Consider the following 22656-nt stretch of genomic DNA (forward strand, 5'->3'; position numbering starts at 1 on the left):
GAATAAAAATGGAAGGTACGGATAATTTCGTCATTCAACATTTATTCATTTAACTGTGTTATTCTTTGTTTATTTATGTAAGAATAAGTGTGATAAATCACCTACAGATACTTCGCTATTCAATGTTTATTTATCTCTTTAGCTCTGTGTAATTATATGTTTGTTTATCTGAAACGAACATTTAAATTCCACAAATTACTGTACATTTAAATTCATCTCACGAAATCTTCATTCCACAACAAGGCAGACGAAAGACGGAATGAATCATTATTGTTGTTGAGACGCAACTCACGAGTGGTAAAGAGTGTCAACAATGCTGCGGTGATGAAACCAGGCCAATTCGATATTTAGGAATTATAGATTTTTCCTAATTTTGCAGGACACCTCGTTTTTCACATGAACACCTTCTGCAACAATTGTGCTCAAGCCAATACCTTTGATAAGGCAGATGTGACAGCCAGGTAAGGTTGGTGGACTATCAACAATTGCTCAAGCGGAGCGAGAGATGAGAGGTTGATTCTAATAGGTATTATAATTATTAAGCATAACGGGTGTATATGAACATATTCATTGAGTACTTGCTGCTGTAATAGTGAGATTAGGAAATCTTCAGTTGAATGAACAATGCAGAACTATATCTTTGTCCCCCTTGTGCTGTGGCAGGATATGATTCATGCTCGTTCATAGACGTAGGAAAGGCAAAGGAAGTAACTGTAGGGAGTTGCATTTATTAATCATAGTAGTAGTGAAGTTTAGTTTTATCTACCCAGGGCATAGCAAATGGACAAAATAGGTAACTAGTTGAAGTTGGAACTTTGTTTTTAATATTAACCTTGAGATAGTAGAAATTCAAGGCCATCATTGTGATGAATCATTATATATTTGTAAGTTCATACACATGAAATATGCTTTACAGATTCTGGTATTACTTGGTTTACTTGGTGAAATTTTGTGGGTAGTCCTCATAGTTTGTGGTGGCCTGCCACCAAAGCCATTCATAACATCACTTGTACGAAGGCTCAACTGGTGTGGCACTGAGTTTGAGGTTATAGTGCAATCCAGGCACCAGTGGTTCATCAGGAATCGTGCTAAGGAACTGATCTAGATTCTAGTTAATTTGTTAAAGTTTGAACAGAGCAGTCAGTGACATTCCTGTCAGTTCTTGGAGTTGAGTGGAATAGCTTTGGTCCGTTGTAGGTAAAACTCACTGCGAGCTGGGTTTGAGTTTTTATTGAACCTGATGTGGGAAGTGATTGCTGTACTTTCATCCAGTGCACTAGCTAACTCTGGCCTGTAGTAAGATTAGGCTAGGATTTGTCACCAATTTTTTTGAGCATTTTCCATGTGTATACAATTATATATCTCACGTCCTCTTTGTTGAGAATAAAGTTTCAGCATTATCAAGTGTTTGCAGTAGTTGTAATTTGTCATGCTAGGAAGTTTTCTAGTAAAAGCCCTCTGAACTGATTCTAGTGCTTGGGTTTCAGCTTTGATGTAAGGTGACCAGAGCTGGGTACAATAGTTTAGTATTGGTTGGATAAGGGACTTCCACATGTCATCATGAGGTCAGGCTCTAGATTTAAACATTCTATAATTCTAGAATCATGGAAACATGGATATTTAACATAAAACTTATGTTGTCCAATAGTTCCTAACCTAACCTAACAATTCCATAGAAAAAATAGATCTTTCAAATACAGAAAAGAAAGAAGTGAAAAATCATAAAATGTGTTTGCATGATACTGGAATAGAACCCAGATTTTTTTTTTTTAAATCTCATGGATATGAACTGAGGTGTGATCTGAATAGGACTACAAGTACAATTTTGAAGGTAGAGGTTTTTTGTTTTGAAAAGATAATGGATTTGTAAGATCATTAACCTGGATCAGCTGTATCACTCAGAAGTAGTGATGATCTTTTTATCCTGGTTGAACCAAGATGTAATCTTCAAATGGGATTTAGGGCCCTCAGAACATCTGCCCCAAGGTTATTTAATCGACTTCCCAGAGAGATAAAGTAATGTCGATACTTTCAAGAAGAAATTGAAAATGTACTTATTTAGTGATTGTTACACTCAAGACATGCAAATCAGTGAGTTTTATAAAGTGTAATAAATTACCAGAATAATGATATAAGGTGTGACTCCCAGAGTGTCGGAAAGATGGAGCGGGAGTCGAGCATGAACACATCAAAGTAAAGTAAGTTTGAGGCTATGAGCAAATATTTATAAAGAGGAAAGCTTGGTTCATCTGGGGCAGCATCTATTTAACCACTGCAGTACGATGATGCATATAAAGGCACTCCTCCAGTCCACTTTCATATTTCCTTCTCTTAACCACTTCAGTATGATGACACCTGCATAGGTATCATGAGGTGCGATGGGTACATAAGGATGCCAGTGTCGGTGTCTTGATTATATATATATATATATATTTGTAGTTGTATATGAGTTCCCCTTGGATTCTGTGAACTGGTTTGATCATCTTTTCTGTGTTTATTATTACTAAGAGTAAAAGAGAATGAGTAATATAGCAGTGACTATATTTTATAATGCGAGTAGTGTGATGAATTGTACATATGACAGCTTAGATTTTTGGGTAAAATAAATTTTGGACAGATATCAACTGTTTAACTCTCCTGGTAGTCTCTCTTAGTTTTGCTTATTAATGAATTTTTGTTTTCATTGGGAATATTTGACAACCAGTCACAGGTTACCAGCAATGGGAGATGGGTCAGTCAAAACAACCAAAACGTCAGTATTTTGGGTAATATTACCTAAAACACCCAAGAAACATTACAGAACTATAAATGATAACATTTAGTGGTGTTCTGTTGTTAAGAAAAGTTATGTCTATGTATTCACCAATGGATAAAATCCCAGCCTGTCAAGCAGGACCGCTTTTTTTATTGTATATAACAGCTATAAGTCATCAGTGTAGTTATGGTTAGACTTATAAAGAAATGGTGAAAACTCCATGGTTTTTTATTGTAATGAGATGTACAAGGGGAGAAAGTGGCAGCAGACTGGAAGTGAGTATTAAAGGATAGAGAATGGAGGAAATGGATAGTTTTAGATACTTGGGTGCAAATGTGGCTGGAAACGGAGTGGAGGTGAAGGTAAAATGTAGATTGAGAGAAGCAAGTAAATGCCTTGTTGGATTAAAAAGTGTATTGAGATACACATTTGGGAATGGATGCTAAAAGGAGATTATATGAAGGAGTGATTGTGCTGACAGTACTGTATATGGCAGAAATATGGAACACAAGAGAAGAAGAGTTTGAATGTTTTTGAGATGCGGTGTCTGAGAAGTATGATAGTTGTTACTAGGCTGGATAGAGTGAGAAATGAGGAGGAGAACGGGGTGGAAAGGGAGTTGGGAGATAGGGTTGATGAATGAATATTGGAATGGTTTGGATGCATGGAAACAATGAGTGATGAAAGATTAGTAAAAGAGGCATGGAAGGCAGAGGTGGAAGGAGTGAACATGAGGGGGTGACCAAGGATGAGATTGATGGTATAAAAGTGGCATTGGGAAAGGGGAATATCTGTTGATGAAGGACGGGAGAAGACAGAAGATGAGGTGAATGGAGAATGGCTGTGTATGGATGATACTGTGATGCATGAAGGGGAGTGGGTGGGGGTGAGGGAGTATGTGTGAAAAATAATTTGATGCAACCCAAAGGGATTTCTCTCTGTCTTCTCTTCTTCTGTATGAAGGGACAGAGAGGGGGTCTCCAATTAAATGAAGCAGCCTTGCTATGGATGTGCTGTGTCTTGTGACACTGCTTCTGACTCAGGGCAATGGGCGAGATGCAGGGATGACCCATCACCCAGGAGGAGCCAAGATAAGAGGGAGGGAAGGGGGTGGAGTATGTGGGGATGGAATGGGTGGGAGTGGATTTTATGCCTTTGTTTTCTTGGCTATCTCCCTTGTAAGGAGAAAAAGCCTTTGGTATATGTATTTATTCTTTTCTTTTTACAGAAACTTCTATGATGGCTGTATGTCATGGCAGGAGGAAGAAACATCCACAGCAGATTTTGATTGTACCACAAGAGAGAGTTGTACGCTGTGCATCATCTGCAGGCAATACTGTACTTGTAACGGTATCAGGGAAATTATTCCTTAGCAGTCAGAATGAAGATAGTGGGGCATTGAAAGGTATTGACCTACCAGGAGCCCACGTTCAAGATGCAACTATTTATCGTGGAGAAATTATCTTTGTTGCCGATACTGGAGAGGTGTTTTGTTGCAAGCTTGATGGAAGCGACATACGTGTCGTTAACATAGAAGAACCACGCAAGACATGTAGTCATGGCCAAGAGGAGCGTGGTCGCAGAGTCCGGATATCCCAGGTGGCAAGTGGACAGGACCATATTCTTTATTTAAGCAACAAGAACGAAATTTGGGTACAAGGATGTGGCCCTGCATTGGGTTTATTCACGAACAAAGTTGAAAATGAAATTACGAATCCAGTTAGACTTGACTTCTTTCAAGGACGAAAGGTTTTGCAAGTGGATGCTGGGGGCTTCTTTAGTGTGGCCCTTGTGGAGGAAATTAAGGAAGATACAAGTGAAAAAGACTCCGACTTCAAAGGCGAGACAGATTTGGACTCGTATGTCCGAACCTGTGACCATTGCCGTGTGGAAACTGGTGATAGAGTTTTGTTTGATGACACTGATGATGCTGTCAAATGTCCCTTGGGCTTAGGTATCACTAAAGGATGCAATACACCAGATAGAAAGTCGGACATTTTATCCCCAGCACTCAGTAGTGTTAATTTGGATGGAAGATCTTCTCAAAATAGTGTAGCGCCAGAAGAACTAGATGCAACAGATGGCTTTCCATGTAGTGGTGTGTACCCAAAGGATGACAATGAGAAGAGGACAAAGGATGATGATTTTTATAAACGCAAGCACAAGGTCAGTGACTGTAGTGACTTTGAGGTTGTAGACTGTAATGAACAGGATAGAAAGGACCTGGAGAATGTAGACAGCGATAGTGTTAGTGGAAGTAGCATTTTCATTAATACTGATGCAGCCAGACAATTTATTTCAAAACAGCTCTCCTGGATGACCAGCAAGAGTGAGGGTGAAGGCGAAGATGAGGTGTACCGTAGTGTTGGGTACAGGTATCCAATAGACAGTGCTACAGTATTGATCAAAGAGAATGTAGCTAGTGCTGCCAGTAGTGCTGCAAGTCTTGTGGCTACAGGAGTCAAAACAGTTAGTGACAAGGTTGGCCAGTTGTCTCGGCATTTCAGCAGTAGTGAAGGTGGCATTCTTGAAGGAGAAGACATAAGTCCAGATGCAGACCCATTTTCTATGGAAGACATGCCTCGGAGGATTGCACTAGACACAAGCATGATCCGGAGTGAGTCATGTGACACTCGCAGCCTCCCACGCACTCTTTCGGGAGATCTACGCAATGAGAAGAGCCATACCAGGACAGCGTCAGGAGGTTTTGCACGCATGGAAGGAAATAGTCTGGTGGAAAGAGGACCCAAACAGGTGGAGGAGACAGCTACACAGATGATGGAAGGGGGAAGGGCTGTCATTAATAGCGAGGTAAGACTGCTTTTGGTTGTCATGCTGTTTTCATATTGATGAGTTGTTTCCTTTCTTGGTCTTTCTTTTTTTATATATAGTTATTATTTAACTTTGTTCTAATTGTGGAAATTTGTTCACAACAACCAGTTGAAAGTGACTTGACTGTCACATGATATTTTTCATGAAATTGGTGTTTGTTTTTCGAGGGACACAAATTGACTTGACTTGGTTTCAGTTTGATCAGGGTTATGGGCCAAGAGAATGGCTCATTTTGGAAGAAGATCAAGAAGAGACATCTGCAACCTCTCTCACCCCCCAAACAGGGGTAAGAGTAAGAGATGTCATGAGCTTGGCATGGAGTTTAACTTGCATTTGGCTACTGTGTTGGAATGGTACCTATTTCAACCCCATAGTGCTGGGTTTTGCCAATAGAAATTTTTTAGGAAATGAGCATTGTAAGCATCTTGCCAAAATACTCAATATTACTGGAGACAAATCATACATGGAGGTGTAGCAATGGAACTAAAGTAGTAGTGGGTCCAACACATGAAATGTACATTTCCATCAGATAAGTCTGTATTTAGACTTTGATAGAACTGTATAACTAAAGGCTCCTTCCCACTCTTAAGGGAGGTTGCTAGCCAAGGCATCTGCTCATCCCCAACCCATCCAACATCCATTTGTTTACCTTTTATCTTAGATCCTTGTAGATGAAGGGTCAACCAGAAGCAATGCAACAAAACAGCACAGCCACAGCAGGGGCTGACAACCTAAGTCTGTTTATCCCCACCACTTCATTTAAATGGTAACCCTTCCTCCTCATCCTCTCACACATATTTAGAGAAGACAAAGAGAAATTCCTCTGGGCTGCATCAATTTTTTTACCACTCCCAACCATTGTCCATTTGCACCGATCTCTTGCTTACTCCCTTCTATGATCAACAGAACCCTTTTACCCGAGGCTCTCTTCACCCCGTCCATCACATCCTCAGTCTTCCCTTCAAGTTCACTCCATCCACCTCTGCCCTCCACATTTTTTTTTATAATATTGAAAATGATTAAAGATAAGAAGAAGTCATCACTAAATTATAGGATTGGGAATGGAACCAATACTAAAGCAAAGGAAGAAAAGTACCTTGGAGTATTAGTTATTGAAAATTGAAAAAAACATCAAGATTAAGAGGGGCAGCTGGTAAAAAATCTAAAATCTGAACAGACATGAACATTTGTCAAAAAAGATGATTGTTAAGTATCTTGAGGTATTAGGCTATCTACTGGAAAGTTACATAAGAATTTTTTTTTTATTGTGTAATTTTTGGTGTTTTTCTATACCCATCCCCTGAAGTTCAATCATATGCAAATGTGCAATATAATGCTTGTTAAAATTTTACAATAATTTTTAATGAAAAGACATTGTTGAAATTTATTTTTGGCAATTTTCTCGGTTTGACCTTCTTGATTAACCTGTTACAGCATGTGGTTCCGGTTTGAACATATGTACGCATTTAGTTCAGGCTAGTGCTTTTAAGGATTAATGAGTGATGAAGGTCAAAACATACCTAAATTAGTAGGAGCATGGTTGATATTGAATAAGGAGAAAGTGTGCACTAAGCAGGAATGGTTTTTATTTTGTTTGAAAGTTTTGCTTAAGTAAATAACTTTTGCATTTTTGGAATTGCATTTAGTTGTCTTCAGATGCCTTCATAATCTGTGGTTGTTAAATTTTGATTTAGTCAGCATCTGGTGTTTCTAGATTTAGGTGTAAGATCTTGATGTTTTCTTGCCACAGAACACATTTTACTTATGGAAAGATGACAGCTTACTTTTATTGTAAGTGGGTGACATAGACACTGTTCCACACTAATACAGCATAGACAACTTATGAACTGCTGGGTTCTTGTCTGTAACTTCAGGCTATGATTGTTACTATTATTCAAAGTGTGTGCAAAGTGAGAATTATATTATCAAGGATTCTATATCTAGATAAATGTTAGGTTTTACTTTTAGTAAAATTTAGATTTTACTTTTAGAAAACTATTAAAGGAGAGAGAGGGAGGGAGGGGGGTGAATGGGAGTGGAATAGGAGGGAGTGGGTTTTATGCCTCTGTTTTTTGGCTACCCCCCATGTAAGGGGGAAAAGGCATTGGTATATGTATGTATGTATTAAAGAAAATTATATGATGGGATCCTCTGAGAGCAATACACTTTGCTGTTGAACCTATTCACGCATGACCTTATCCCTAACCCAGAGTTTAGTATCAGGATGCTTACATATGCAAATGACCTAACAGTAACACCCCAGTACTACAACTTCAGAACAGCAAAAAAAAAAATTGCTGGAGTTGTGATTGGCAAACAAAAATATGCATCCCCTCAGATCTCCACAGTAATGCTCCTTATGCAGGACCTTCATGAATCTAACAAATGTCACATGTGATTGTCACATAAAAGATTTTACAATGAAGGGCAAATTAGTAACTAAACAGTCAAAAACACTGCAGACACAAAATTTAGACTTCAAAACATTCTCAGTATGGTCTCTGACAACCAAGAAATCAAAACTTACAAATACAACATAGAAGACCACTTACAATGAGCCTTTGCCCTTCCATACATTATGGAGAAATTTTGTTTTGAGTTATGGACATTTGATTTACAAATTTCTTTTCTTGGCCATAACCTATTTGTCAATTGGGACCTATTAGTCTGGTCCATTTTGTGTCTGCCATCCCCCCCCCCTTTTTATGGGGATGTGACAGTATATAAATGTTTTAGAGGTTATGAATAAAATGTAAACTGCCTGTTGTGATCATAACCAAGATTTATTTACTCTTCTCTATTTCAGTTGATTATTTGCTGAATTGTCAGTGTTAAGACATTGTAAAAGTTGGAAGATACCTTCATTCAGATTTTGACTTCAGAGAGCAGATGATTATGACTTGGGTGTATACAGTAAACCCTCAATATAATTGATCTCAATATACCAGGTATCAGATATAACAGACAAAAAATCTGACTGGACAAACCCTCGCTCTAACGGATTTTCATCCTTTGTAGCGAGGGATCCTCAGTTATAACAGATCTTCAGATATAATGACAGACCCATGTCCCCATATCGTCTGTTACATCAAGAGTTTACTGTAATTTCTAATACTGGACAAACTTAGAGATATAACAGATCTCTCCGGTATTTCCATTGTATCTTCGGATATAACGACAGACCCCTGTCCCCGTATTGGCTGTTATATTGAGGGTTTACTGTAATGTTATGGTTGTGTCATTAAGGAAGATCACATTAACCGCTGATATCTTGTGTCCTTACAGGTCTGGACATGGGGCAGTGGAAACAAGGGTCAGTTGGGACTTGGTGATAATAACCACCGAACCTCGCCCTGCAATGTGATTCCCCTCAACCATCAGGGTATCATTAAGGTGGTGTGTGGTTCCCACCATGCTGCAGCACTCACCATTGATGGCCAGGTATTTCAGTCATCTTGTATTTTTAAGAACACTGCTTCTGACCCAGGGCAGTGGACAGGATGCAGGGATGACCCGTCATCCATGAGGTGCCAAGATAGGAGGGTGGAGGGGAGTGGAATATATGGGAAATGAAATGGGTGGGAGTGATTTCTATGCCTTTTTCTTTCTGGCTACCCCCTGTGTAAGGGGGAAAAAGCCTTTGGTATATGTAGAACATGTTCGGGTTGGGAATAGAAAGGGAATGGTTTGAGATGAAGGTGGAGCTACAGGGTTGTATGATGGTAGTGTGGTACCATGGTTGTTAAATATATATGATATGTGGATAAGGGGTGGTAATGAATGATTGGAGGAGAGTGGGAAGTGAGTTAGTGGTTTACAGATGACACTATATTTTTCATGTTATATATACCCTGTAGGGGCCATGAAATTGACTATTCTAATAAAGATTATTGAAACTCGCTGTCTGAGCGGGTTAGGGCATCATTATTTGCAGCAAAGGTCAAGGGAATGGCGGTTTGAATCCTGCCACCAGGGCATGGTTCATTAAATTCCATGCTACAAAGCCCTCTGTTGGGTACCATCCTAGCCTTCCAATAGGGGGGAGTTTGTGATGTTAAACCATATCATCATCAATAAAGATTGATCCATTCTTGTTGATATTTGCAGATTTACTCCTGGGGTGACAACGCATCAGGTCAACTTGGTGTAGGTTCAATTGGCTTTTCATCCAGTCCAAAAGTGCTGATTATAATGGATGCAGTGCAAGACATAGCTGCAGGAAATGATTACACACTGGCAGTTTCCCTCAAGGGAAAGTTGCTTTGCACAGATCAAATCAAGTAAGTTGGATGGCCATCTTTCATCTTTTGGATTAGCTTTGCTCTGCCATTTAACAAATGTTATGAGAGTGGTTGATCAAACCATTACTCAGGGTCTTGCAATAATTGGCATTGGTCTCTGTCACTTAAGGAAGAAATAGTGTATTGTCTGGGTAGAGTGAGGGTGGGACCGTGTAGGATGAGGTATTCTCCGTGTACTGTTTCCATCTGGGGCAATTTGCAGTTTAGCCATATCTGTTCTATGCATAGTGATCACTGAAAACCAAATAAGCTGTAAAGATTTGACTTAATGTTACTTTTTTTTCTGTCTCTTCATAGGACAGGAAGGTTGGTGTAAGCCTCATTTTCAGCTTTGATAATTGAAATTGACAAGAAATACATGTTGATACATGCTGTAGTAGTGTGACAAGAAAATATTTCATAAATTAATTTGATTTTTTTTTTTTTTTTCTGATAGGGAAGGAAAAACGAGTGATTTAGAAGAAATGGGAGACATAGATGAAAACCTGTATGTTTGTTCTGTTCTTTGTAGTGATGACTCATTGATTTATACGGTGGACTCCTGTGTGGACGAGGTGAATTGATATTGACACTACTGTGTAAATATGTATATATATTGCTGTACAGTATGCACTGACTCATAGATTAATAAAAAAATGAGTAATTCAGCTTTGAATGATAATTCTTTTTACTAAGTTTCTGTTCTCTAATACAGGTAAAAAGTTTTCAACAGGAGGAAGCTTTATATTTAACAGTTCTCAAAATGGCAGGAGAAAACTTGATCAACCCCCTCATGACATCCCTGAACACCCCTGGGAATGCCAAGAATGGAACTACTAGTTTCCATGATAAGAATGAGATAGTAGAGTGTAAGCGGGCATTGTTCGAAGCCTACATGAACTTGCTGTGGGTGGTGGCCTACATGATTAAGAGTATGACGGGTCGTGTTCCCATCATTGACCTTCCTGTCATTAGTAACGTAAGTTGTGATGTGATGATGCTTTCGAGGATTTTTATTTAGTACAGTTACCTTATACTATAGTGCCTTCATTCCACCCTTCCAGACATACATGCATAAATACAAGCCAGAAGACTGTTTCCACCATATTAGGTAGTAGCTAAGTCAAAGCATACATCCACTTTATGCCCATTCAACTCATTTAAGACAACAGCACAAAATCTTTTAACTGGGTGATTTATGGGTCTTTTGCAAGAGAATCTAGGCATTATTAGGGGGACGTGAGGGGAGTGTGGAGAAGTGGGGATATGTGGAATGCTGCTTAAAGGCTGCAAAGAATGGATGGGATAATAATTGCCTTCAAATAAACATGCATAGGAAAATGAGCTGAATTTTTTTTTTTCTGTTTCTTTGTGAAAATATTTGTGTGTTGGTATTCAAACTATGGATGGCCAAGAGTCCTCAGCAAGAGAGGGGAAAGGATTGATTAATTGTTTGAAATGTGGCCAGAATTATGTAGTATTGCTTTGATCCTGTGAGAGAATGAGTGGTTTGAGGTAAAGGTGGGACTGTCAGCAATGTGTCACATCGCCATGGCTGTTCAATGTGTTCATGAATGGGGTGATGCAGGAGATAAAGGTGAGGGTAATGGGCAGGGGAGTGGAGTTGGTTAAAGAAAATGGAGTAAAGTGGGAAGTGATCCAGTTGTTGTTTGCTGATGATATTGCACCTGTGACAGCATTAGAGGAGGAATTAAGGAAATTAGTGACAGTTTGTGAGGGTATGCAATAGGAAAAAGTTGAAGGTAAATGTGGGTAAAAGTAAGGTGATGAGATGTACAAGGGGAGAGGATGGCAGCAAGTTGGAAGTAAGTCTTAAAGGAGAGAGGCTGGAGGAAGTGGATAGCTTTAGGTATTTGGGGTTGCATGTGGCAGGAAAGGGAGGAGTGGAGGTGGAAGTAAATTGTAGAAAGAAAAGCAAGTAAATGCCTAGGGGGGATATCAAAATGTAATTAGAAATAGGCATCTGGGAATGGATGCAAAGAAGAGACTACATGAAGGGGACGATTGTGCCAACAGCACTCTATGGGGCAGAGACTTGAAATTTAAAAGAGGCAGAGAGGAAAAGTTTAAATGTGTTAGAAATTAAATGTCTGAGAAATATAGTAGGGGTTACAAGATTGCATAGGGTGAGGAGGAGAGCTGGGGTAAAACCAGATAGGGCTGATGAAAGAGTATTGGGATGGTTTGGACAAATGAAAAGGGAGTGAAGAAAGTTCAGTAAAAGAGATGTGGATGGCAGAGGTGGAGGGAGTGAACTTGAGTAGATGACCAAGGATGGGATGAAAGTTGTGGAAGAGAGGAATGTCTGTTGGGCAAGGAATGGAGAAGGAAGAAGATAGGGATGAGTGGAGAGTGGCTGTACATAGATAATACTGTGGTGCACAGAAGGGAGCAGGTGGGGGATGGGGGGTAGGGAGTGGTTATGTATGAATGATATTTTGATATAACTTGAAGGGATTTCTCCCTCATCTTCTCTTTTTTATGCATGATAAGACAAGGGGGTCAATGTTTAAGTGAAGCAGCCTTGCTGTGGATGTGCTGTGTTTTGCGGCATTGCCTCTGACCCATGGCAGTGGGCAGGATACAGGGATGACCCATCATCCATGAGGAGCTAAGATGAGAGAGTAAAGGGTGGTGGATGGGAGTGGGTACTTGCCTTTTGACATAGCTGCCTCCTTTACAAGGGAAAAAAAAAAGGTCTTTGATATATAAATAGGTAGCTTTGATCTTTATGTAATTCATTCATGTTTTTTCTTTTGTCACAGGTTGAAGAGCTGAAAACTGTATATGGAAATTATATAAGCAAAGTGTGTGATGTCCTGGCTGTGACTGGCTTCATCCTTGTGGGCAAGGATGCCACTGCCACAATGGAGAAGTTTCGGTTGCTACTCCTCAATTTGGTACCATCCATCTCCTCCAAGACTAACAATGAGACACTGAGCTTTGTCCTTCTTCAGCCTTTGGAAAGGATTCACCAATATGAAAAGTTCCTCTCAGTGCTCCAATCCAGTGAGAAAATGTTTCACTCACCCTTTACTCAAAATAGAATATTTATTGCAAGTGCCTACTGGAGACAGCTCTCCAATAGAGCAAACAAAGAAAAGGTTTGTAATTTTTTTTTCTCTTGTTTTCGTACAAGAAACTATTACAGTTATATGTCATTGTACAATTCAACCACCCATCCTTTCTCAGTACCTGTGAGGCACCATTTTCCTTCAATTGAAAGTCCATGGACAAAGTATTGATTAATTGATCCTCTCAGTTAATACATTAACACATCTCCAGACACCTTACCAATGACACTGAAAAGATTGATTCACTAGGAATACCTGTCATACTTGACTCCCTTAAACTTGTATAGCAGTACTGTACATGCATTTTCCAATCCACTGTGACACCTTCCCATAAGACATACATCGAACATTCAGAGTAAATACAGACATTTTTTGATTTCTCACCATTTTTTTCTTTTACCTCGTAAAACAAAATATCTATGTACCAGTTTGTTAATTTATATTATGATATCTCTTATAAATATCTTAAATGTTCCTGCAGATGGAGGCAGAGGTAACTAGGTCGTACTGGGAGAGCAGCAGTTCTCGTTTTTATGAAGCCCTTGCGTTGCCTAGCAGACGTGTTCTCCGGGACTCTCGTGTCCATGCAATTACAGTGTACAATGCTGGACGATTCTCCTCCCACTCGTTCCTGCTGTTGTCAGACACTCTGGTGCACTGCCACTATACCACATATACACTTTACCCACTGAGCACCATGTGGGTTGAAACTGTGCCCAATACTTCAACACTACAAGTGAGGGTTACAGTATTTCTTTTGATGATTTTTTTTTTACTTCATGTTATTGCCAGTGATGTTTTGATTGAGGTATATATATCAAGTTGTGATATATGAATAGCCTTGCAAATAGCAAAGTGTGTGCAACTTGGTGTTGATTGATGTTTAATAGTATTTGTTGTAAAATTTTTGGTCTAAGAATTAATTTGAATCAAGTGTTAAAGATAAATTCAATTTAGGTGTTTTCATACAATACTCTCCTTCCCTTCTAATCAGAATGCCATCCAGCTTACTACTCCAGAAGATACAATAACTTTAGTCTGTCAAGTAAGCCAGGAGAAGAGCCTTTGGTCCTATTCCCTTCAAGAGGCAATCAAGAAGAACATTCCAGGGGTATCAGAGATGATGAGATCACCCCCATTGGTTAGAACAGCAGAGTACACATTTACCAAACATCCACAGTACAAAGATGCAACATACAAAGGTGAGAGAGTCTACATTAGTTGTAGTATTTTTGCCCCAGAGGTAAGTCATTTACTCCTAAAATATGGGTTTATTATAATCTAAATGTGGTTCCCATGTACTTTGTTATTGATTGCATGTCACCAATATTTTAGGGACTTTTTGTTTGCCAAACCAGTCATGCATCATTTGTCTAATTAAGTAAAATATCTACTCGTAAAAGAATTATGAAATGTTTTTTGCATCTAATGTCACCTTCGGACTTCACCATTTTTATGACTAATTCTACCTTCTGATGCCCCTATGGTGGTGGTGGTGGAGGGGGAGGAAGAATACCAACACAGTGTTCCTCTGCAAATGTAATAAAGGGCATCTAGATGAGAACAAGGGATCCCACAGTATCTGGGAGAAGGACTCCATCCAGAGCCCTAGGAATTTGGGTATCAAATACATGTAGGTGTGGTATGGAGTGGGTGGTGGTGTGGAGTGGGTGGGGGATAGGGGATGAGGGAGTATGTGTGAGAAATAAATTGACACAGCCTGAAGGGATTTCTCCCCATCTTCTCTTTTTCTGCTTGAGGGGATAGAGAGGGGGGGGTCGCTGATTTAATGAAGCAGCTTTGCTGTGGATGTGTTCAGTCTTGCGGTAATGTTTCTGACCCAGGGTAGTGGGCAAGATGCAGGGATGACCCGTCATCCAGGAGGTGCCAAGATAAGAGTGTGGAGAGGAGTGGAGTATGTTAGGGATGGAATGGGTGGGAGCAGTTTTTATGCCTTTGTTTTTTGGCTACCTCTCTTATAAGGGGAAAAAAGCCTTTGGTATATGTATATATGTATGTAGTATGGATAAGAGTAAGAGAAAGAAAGATGCAATAGTGTTGAGTAAAATGAAACTGAATAGCAGAGTGAGTATGAAAGCATGGTGAGTACAGTAGGTTATCAGGAGTGGTGAGAGGTCAAGGGAGGTAAAAGAGTGACAGTGTTGGTAACTGATGAGGTAAACAAGTGCATGGTGGAGTGATGTGCCATTGAAGGTGAAAATGATAGTGAGATGGGAGATATGGGACTGAGTTGGGGGTGGACATATAGAATAAGGGAATGAAAAGTGCCATGAGAGATAGGTGTCTGGGGATGAACACAAAGAGAATTATGTACAAGAGGGTGATTGTATCCATGGCACTGTATAAAGCAGACTTGGAATTAAAAGAAGGCTGAAAGGAAAAGCCTAATAATGATCATAATTCATATACATACAAATACTAAAATACCCTTTCTCCCATATGAAGGGTTTAGTATAATCAAGGCATGTACATCTACCCATTACACTAAGTCACATGGAGATGTGGAGATTGAGATAAGGAAGGAAGAAGTAAAGAATGCAAGTAAATGTCTTCAAGGAATGAAAAGTGTCATGAGATATAGATATCCAAGGATAAATGCAAATAGAAGGACTGCAGGGGTGATTGTGTCCACAATACTATGGTTGGTACACAGACTTGAGTCTAAGTTTAAGAGAGGCATAAAGGTGGAGTTTAAGTTTGTTTGAGATGAAGTGCATAAGGAATATGGTGGTATGGAAGAAGTTTAAGAATGGAAACAAGGGATATTAAAATAATAATGACTCAATATTCATTAGCAAGTGGAGATTAGTTTTTGAACATAAAAGAAATGCTGCATGGCTGGTCTATAAGTGTCACTTAAGCCTTAAAGGTGACTAAGTTGTTTTTGTTCTGTAGTTTCATCAGATAATATGGTGTCCTTCTTTCACATAGGTCAGTGGTTTTGTGGTAAATTGCATGGTGAAGGCACATTAGAATGGAAAGATGGGCGCCGCTACGAGGGTCAGTTCCGCCAAAGCATATTCCACGGACCAGGAAGAAAGGAGGTGCCTGGTAGTGACGGAGTAACCATTTATGAAGGCACTTGGGTCAGTGGCAAGTTGGAAGGACGTGGTGTTATCAAGTGAGTATTAAATGAAAAGCAACATGTATGTGTGAACTTTGTCTGACATTCAATTGGGGATGGTAATCTTTAACCACATTTTGATCTGATGACTGGAGTTTTTAAGATCTTTTTTTGTCATGATTAATTTGATTTGTGAACTAGTCTTCAGATAATAGAATATTTGTCCTTTCCAGATATGGCAACAAAGACATCTATTCAGGCTTTCTAAAAGATGGTCAGCCCCATGGTCATGGGGAACTCAAGAAGGGTCAGTTCAGCTCTCAGGCAGCATCAGTGTACACAGGGGAGTGGAGCAATGGAAGTAGGCATGGCTATGGAGTGTTGGATGATATAGCACAAGGTAGGTAGGAGTAAAGGCAACAAATAGTTATAAATTGTTTGTTGTGGGAGGTATTCAAGAAATCCTGCATGGTTATGGTGAAAAAGTGGAAGTAAAATGTTTTTGGAAATATACATATAAATACATACCATACATAATGAGTGGCCAAGTCAGATAATTCACTCACTCCACACATATTCATTGCCTAATAGCTTTTGAATGAAAGGTAATTAGCCACACCATACTGAACTAGTTTTTGTGTTGATGCAAGAGCTTCTTTTATCTGTGGTAAATATTTGTTGATAAGGTGAAGAATTTCTGAAACATTTTGTCATGGGTTGAAGGATAAATGTTGTTTATGTGGGTGGCTATATAATGTTTATTTTTCTTCCTGTTGTGTAGGTGAAAAGTTCCTAGGAATGTGGCAGAACAACCAACGACAAGGACCGGGCATGGTTGTAACCATGAATGGGGTTTACTACGAAGGAACTTTCAGCCAGAACAAGTTGTCTGTTAGTGGATTTTTTTGTTTGGTTGACTTGACAAAAATTAGTTTTGTTATTTTATGATTATTTGAGTTTTAAAAGGTATCTGGAATAGAAGAATTCATTGGCTGTGTTGAAGACTTGCTATGTATGGAGGATTTACTCAACCCATTTGCTAAATCTGTCATTATCTAGCTGTACTTTACATTAGAAATGTTTTTGAGCATCTGTGCCCTACCTGGATATATTGTGATGTAAGGTTTTTTGATTTTGATAAAGGTTGCATGTAAGTTTGTATTGTTGCTGGAAACCAGTACAATTTTTTTTTTTTTTTTTATATAAACAAAGTGGTGTCTTTGTCAAATTACACACGCATCCCATATCCATCCAAAAATAATTCATTACCCCTTCTATATTAGCACTTTGTGGATCAATGGTCAGCCCTGTTCTCTGCTACATGGCTTCATCCACTCTTAAAAATTTATGGAGCATTAGTAATGAAAATAACATGTTTCATTCTTTTAAACTATTCTCTCCACACTATGCTGGATATATGTTTACTTTTATTTTTTCCCCTCCACTCCCAGGGTTTTGGCCTGATGATGTTTGAAGATGGAACTCACTATGAGGGAGAGCTAGGATCAGGAGGTACCTTCTCTGGCAAGGGGGTTCTCAAATATCCAGGTGGAGATGTCCTGGAGGGGACATTCACGGGTTCATGGGCTGTTGGAGTGAAAGTAAATGCTATGTTGCACAGGGCAGGACCCATGCAGGAAGAAGTCACACAGCCCCCTAGGTAGGTACTTAAGTCATTGTTCTCTCTGTGTACTGAGAGGGGTCCTAAACAGATTAGATTTGTTTATGAAGCTCGCTGGCTGAGTGGGTTAGGGCGTCGTTACTTGCAGTGAAGGTCAAGGGGATGGCGGTTCAAATCCTGCCACCGGCGAAGTTGAACCAAGGGCATGGTTCATTAAATTCCATGCTACAAAGCCCTCTGTGAGGGGCACTGCCCTAGCCTTCCGATAAGGGAGAGTTTGTGACATTAAACCATATCATCATCATGAAGTGGATGGGTGCTGATTCAACCATCCTGACTTCTATACAAAAGTTTCATGAATCTTCAGAATTTCCTTTTATTCACATACAAGTCTATACAAATGTTTCATGAATCTTCAGAATTTCCTTTTATTCACATACAAGTCTACACAGGAATAAAATTGTAAAATAATTTTATGAGTTTTTTCCATATTTTTTCCCCCTGGAAACAGTTCTTTTGGGAAGCTGAGTGTTTCAGTCAGCCAGAAGTGGGTTGCAATATTCCGTCATTGTGAAGAGCAGCTGAGCATATCCTCTATGGAAAACAAGGAAACTAGTAAGGTATGAATTTGTGGATTTTTCTATTTTTTTGTTTCATGTGAAGTTGTTGGAGGTAAACAACATATATTATGCATCTGTGTAACTTGAGAGCAAGACTAAGAATAAGGTGAATGAGTAAAAGGGGGCAATGGATGCAAGAAGAGTGTGGCAGGTTAGAGAGTGGGCAAGAGGTGGATGTGTAAATACTGTGGACTTGGGCTTATTTTTTCAAGTGGACGAAAGTGGCAGGTGACATGTAATACAATAATGAACTTTTGGACCCTGCTATCGAAATGCTTCATCTCCCTGCATTTTCTCTGACATGAGAAGTGAATAGAGGACAGGAGCTAAGATGGGAAGGACAGTGGATGAAATTTTGGTTGGGTGGATGCAATGACTCCCACTCATTATAAAAGGGAAAGGAGCTTTTGAAAATTATGTTATTGTTTAACCTTTACAGGTATGGGAAGCATTGGCAGCACATCTTAATACTGAGAAACTAGCACTGCAGAGACTTGGGGGCTCTTTAGAGGCCTTGGATGGGCTTGATCGTATTCCAGATCAAAAAGATGATTTGACTTGGGATGGTTTTCAAGATCTACAGAGCTATCTAAACAAGGTGAGCATTTTTTTTTCTTTTTCCTTCTATTGCTTCATATGCTAAAGGCTTCTTTCCCCTTATAAGGGATGTTCTTATTTATATATGATTCCTAGTATATAAACTATTCAGAATTACTGTAGATGTTATACAGTATTGAGGTTGTTTTTGTGTATTCAGTTATTATTCTACCTGTTCTATTTTGTATTATTTGTACATACACATACTAAGGGCTTTTTCCCCCTGTACAAGAGAGGTAGCCAAAGTTAAAAGGCATAAATCCACTCCCATCCATTTCATCCCCACCTACTCCACTCCCATTCACCATCTCTCCCTTCCTCTTGTCTCAGGTCCTCCTTGATGATGGGTCATCCCTGCATCTCGCCCATTGTGCTAGGTCAAAAGCAATGCAGTATCTTGCTGCACTGCTTCCGACCCAGGGCAATGGGCAAGATGCAGGGATGACCCGTCATCAAGGAGAAGCCGAGAAAAGAGGGAGGGGTGGTGAATGGGAGTGGAGTGTGTGGAGATGAAATGGGTGGGAGTAGATTTTATGCCTTTGACTTTGGCTACCTCCCTTGTAAGGGGGAAAAAGCTCTTGGTATATGTATATATGCATGGACAAACAATACAACAGAATAAATGGAAGACTGCATTATACAGAATCATGCACGCAAACAACACAACATACACTATATAAAGGATTTGTGGGAAAACCCAGTTTCGGCAGTAGCATTCCTTGGGGAGACGGGACTGCTCGGACAGACAGTCTAGGGAACAACAACAACAACTGGATACACAAAAACAACCTCAATATAACATCTACAGTAGGATACCAAAGTTCTTACCATAAAACAGCAACTTAGAATGATAGGCACACAATTCTATAGAAGTGACCTTGAATCCTCCCACTCCTTCCACAATGACACAAGTAGAGATCACTAAATGGATTAACAACAAAGCATAAGCAAAGTATCTTGTATATGAGTGGGTTAGTACGTCATTACTTGCGGTAAAGGTCAAGAGGATGGCGGTTCAAATCCTGCCACCGGCGAAGTTGAACCAAGGGCATGGTTCATTAAATTCCACGCTACAAAGTCCTCTGTGAGGGGCACTGTCCTAGCCTTCCGATAGGGGGGGCGTTTGTGACATTAAACCATATAAATCATGAACAAAAACACATAAACTCTGTGATCACAAAACAAACAGTTTATGATAGTCCAATGTCTAGGATGCAGTAAACATGTTTTTAACCATAATTTTTTTCCTTGCAGGCTTTTGATAGTAGACTTCATCCTCTGGGACATTTGCTCAAGTCCTTGGTCGATGCCTTTCGGGCCACTTATGGAGGAGTGGTAGCACATCCTTGTCTGCTACAGTATGCAGTTGATGAGGCAAGTTGTCATGCAGTGTATTATAGTAATACATACATATACCAAGGACTTTTTCCCCCTTACAAGGGAGGTAGCCAAAGTCAAAAGGCATAATTCCACTCCCATCCATTTGATCCCCACCCATTCCACCCCCATTCACCACCACCTCCCTCTCATCTTGGCTCCTACTGGACCCAGCTATAGTAATAATAATAGTTAATTTGGAATTAACTGGAAATCTGCAACCACACAGTAGTTGGCAATAGTCCATGGCCCTTCCCGTAGTTGTTCCGAAGAATACAAACTCTTCGGTACTCCTTACAATAGGATACTTTCGCGTAGCGCAAATATTTCTACTGCGAAATTAAAATCCTCACTCTGTGGGTCTGGGCAACGTTTATCCTCAGTAAGGGGCCCCATTGGGGCAAGGGGGGGGGGGCCCTTGCCCTCCACCACAAGTCTCGCACACTATAACCATTCTCTTCGCAGTAGTGACCGCGTTAACATCTCTCTACTATACATGTTTAGTTTTTATCGGTTTCCCCCTTAATGGGCCGATTCTCAGTCAAACTCCATTATTAGCGCGGCAGCGCACCGTTAATTACTCAACGGTTCTATGTTTACGTATGTGCCGAAAATCAAGCAACCCGCTTCGATTGTCGCCAGCTCACTCCCAGGATGCTAAGGAGTTCGTCGTCCTTCAATTTCATCGGGGTTTCCCTACGCCATCCTGTGTCCTGGAATTTATTAAGTGCTTCTCCCATTCCTGTATTATTCCCTTAACAGCCACCGGGTATCCTACCCTTCACTGTAAGTATGGAATCTGGTTCCAGTATTGTTGTTGTTCAAGATGGGTTGTATACCTTCGCCGAAGGGAGATACCTTTGTCTCACCCCCTTACCGCCAGCCCAAGTGGATCCTCACATTTGGTGTTTCAAGTGTATAGCTCTTAACCCCTTCCATACGGTGCCTACGTAGGCGTCATGAGGAGCAAGTGGATTCGCGATGCTGCCATATCGGCGTCTTGATTATATTTATTGTAGTCGCCCCTGTGTTTTTACATTCTCTCAAATGTGCCCTGAATCCCATTCTCTGTGGTTTTCAAAATTCGCGGGTTAAAGAGAGAACGATCGATATAAGCGGTGACTATATTTTATGATGCGAGTATTATTACGACACGTACGGCTGGCATTGGCTGCTGCCCGCGAGATTCAAGTCCGGAGTGAAGTGGTTAAGTGTTCACCTTCATCCCCGTGTGAGACGTGCATTCAGTGAGATGATAGTCAGTGTTCCGTGTACTTTCATGTTCACAGGAAAGCACATACAGGGGAAAAGGTGCGCAAGCATAGAAAATGGCTTCCCTCTTCACCCCCCAAAAACAAGAGAAGGCAGACTACGGCTTCAGAGGAGACGAGCAATTCTCTCCCTCCTCCACGGCGTAGTAGACAGGAAAGTGGTACAACGTTCACCTCGAGTCATTCTCAAGCCAAGTTGTCCTTTATTCCTTTAACCAGGAAGGTTAGCGTAGACGGACATGCGCCTCAGGCCACCTCTAGCTACCGTTCCTGTACGAAATTTTTCCCGGATGAGGTCGCTTGCGGCTTGCCCTCGACCCATCCTGGAAACTCGACGGTCCTTCCTCCAAAGCGTAGTAGCCAGGAAAGTGGTACAACGTCCACCTCGAGTCATTCTCAGGCTAAGTTGTCCTCTATTCCTTCAACCAGGACGGTTAGCGTAGACGGACATGCGCCTCAGGCCACCTCTAGCTACCGTTCCTGTACGAGATTTTTCCCGGATGAGGTCGCTTGCGGCTTGCCCTCGACCCATCCCGGATACTCGACGGTCCCTCCTCCAAAGCGTAGTAGCCAGGAAGGTGGTACAACATCCACTTCGAGTCATTCTCAGGCCAATTTGTCCTCTCTTCCTTCAACCAGGACGGTTAGCGTAGACGGACATGCGCCTCAGGCCACCTCTAGCTACCACTCCTGTATGACATTTTTCCCGGATGTGGTCGCTTGCGGATTGCCCCCGACCCATCCCGGAAACTCGACGCCGGCACGGACAAAGAACCCGGGTTCAAAGACTAAGAGCCCCTTAGTCTCTTCTACTCAGGAATCCCGCAGTACGCATAACACCCACCGTAGGAAGAGTCGGGTGATTAACGGTGACCTTTCCATGCCCTTTGCTCACGAGGACAGAGATGAGGGACGAGGTTGCAGACGTGGTGTTTCTCGCTGACCGGACAGGCGCCAGCTACGACGGCGACGACGTCCACAGCGCTGGGGATGAGAGGGCAAGTTACCAAACTTCGCAGGATTCTCAGTCGGAATCCCCGATGGTTGTTACACCCTCCTGCTCAGAGATCCTCTCTAAAGTTAGGAGAGCTAATTAACTGAGCCTTCCACAAGAAGTGGAAGT

The 22656-nt window shown here is 40.7% G+C and overlaps 1 protein-coding gene across 2 annotated transcripts in view; it reads left to right on the forward strand.

Moving 5' to 3' along the window:
* The first annotated feature begins 254 nt into the window (after positions 1-254).
* Positions 255-22656, forward strand: part of LOC143026521 (alsin-like) — a 39139-nt gene continuing 16737 nt past the window's right edge. The window contains exons 1-17 of one of the 2 annotated variants that reach the window (XM_076187063.1): positions 255-461; positions 3984-5566; positions 5784-5873; positions 8873-9028; positions 9695-9867; positions 10325-10442; positions 10583-10846; positions 12654-12992; positions 13444-13698; positions 13957-14164; positions 15915-16104; positions 16281-16447; positions 16829-16938; positions 17499-17707; positions 18180-18288; positions 18728-18886; positions 20140-20259. In XM_076187063.1, the coding sequence (XP_076043178.1) occupies positions 3992-5566; positions 5784-5873; positions 8873-9028; positions 9695-9867; positions 10325-10442; positions 10583-10846; positions 12654-12992; positions 13444-13698; positions 13957-14164; positions 15915-16104; positions 16281-16447; positions 16829-16938; positions 17499-17707; positions 18180-18288; positions 18728-18886; positions 20140-20259 (4242 nt within the window). In that variant the 5' untranslated portion in view covers positions 255-461; positions 3984-3991. The remainder of the gene's footprint in view (positions 462-3983; positions 5567-5783; positions 5874-8872; positions 9029-9694; positions 9868-10324; positions 10443-10582; positions 10847-12653; positions 12993-13443; positions 13699-13956; positions 14165-15914; positions 16105-16280; positions 16448-16828; positions 16939-17498; positions 17708-18179; positions 18289-18727; positions 18887-20139; positions 20260-22656) is intronic. The other variant, XM_076187073.1, reaches the window with a different exon arrangement.

Source organism: Oratosquilla oratoria, chromosome 1 (genome assembly GCF_046742065.1).
Source record: "Oratosquilla oratoria isolate Oo_2021 chromosome 1, ASM4674206v1, whole genome shotgun sequence".
NCBI lineage: Eukaryota > Metazoa > Arthropoda > Malacostraca > Stomatopoda > Squillidae > Oratosquilla > Oratosquilla oratoria.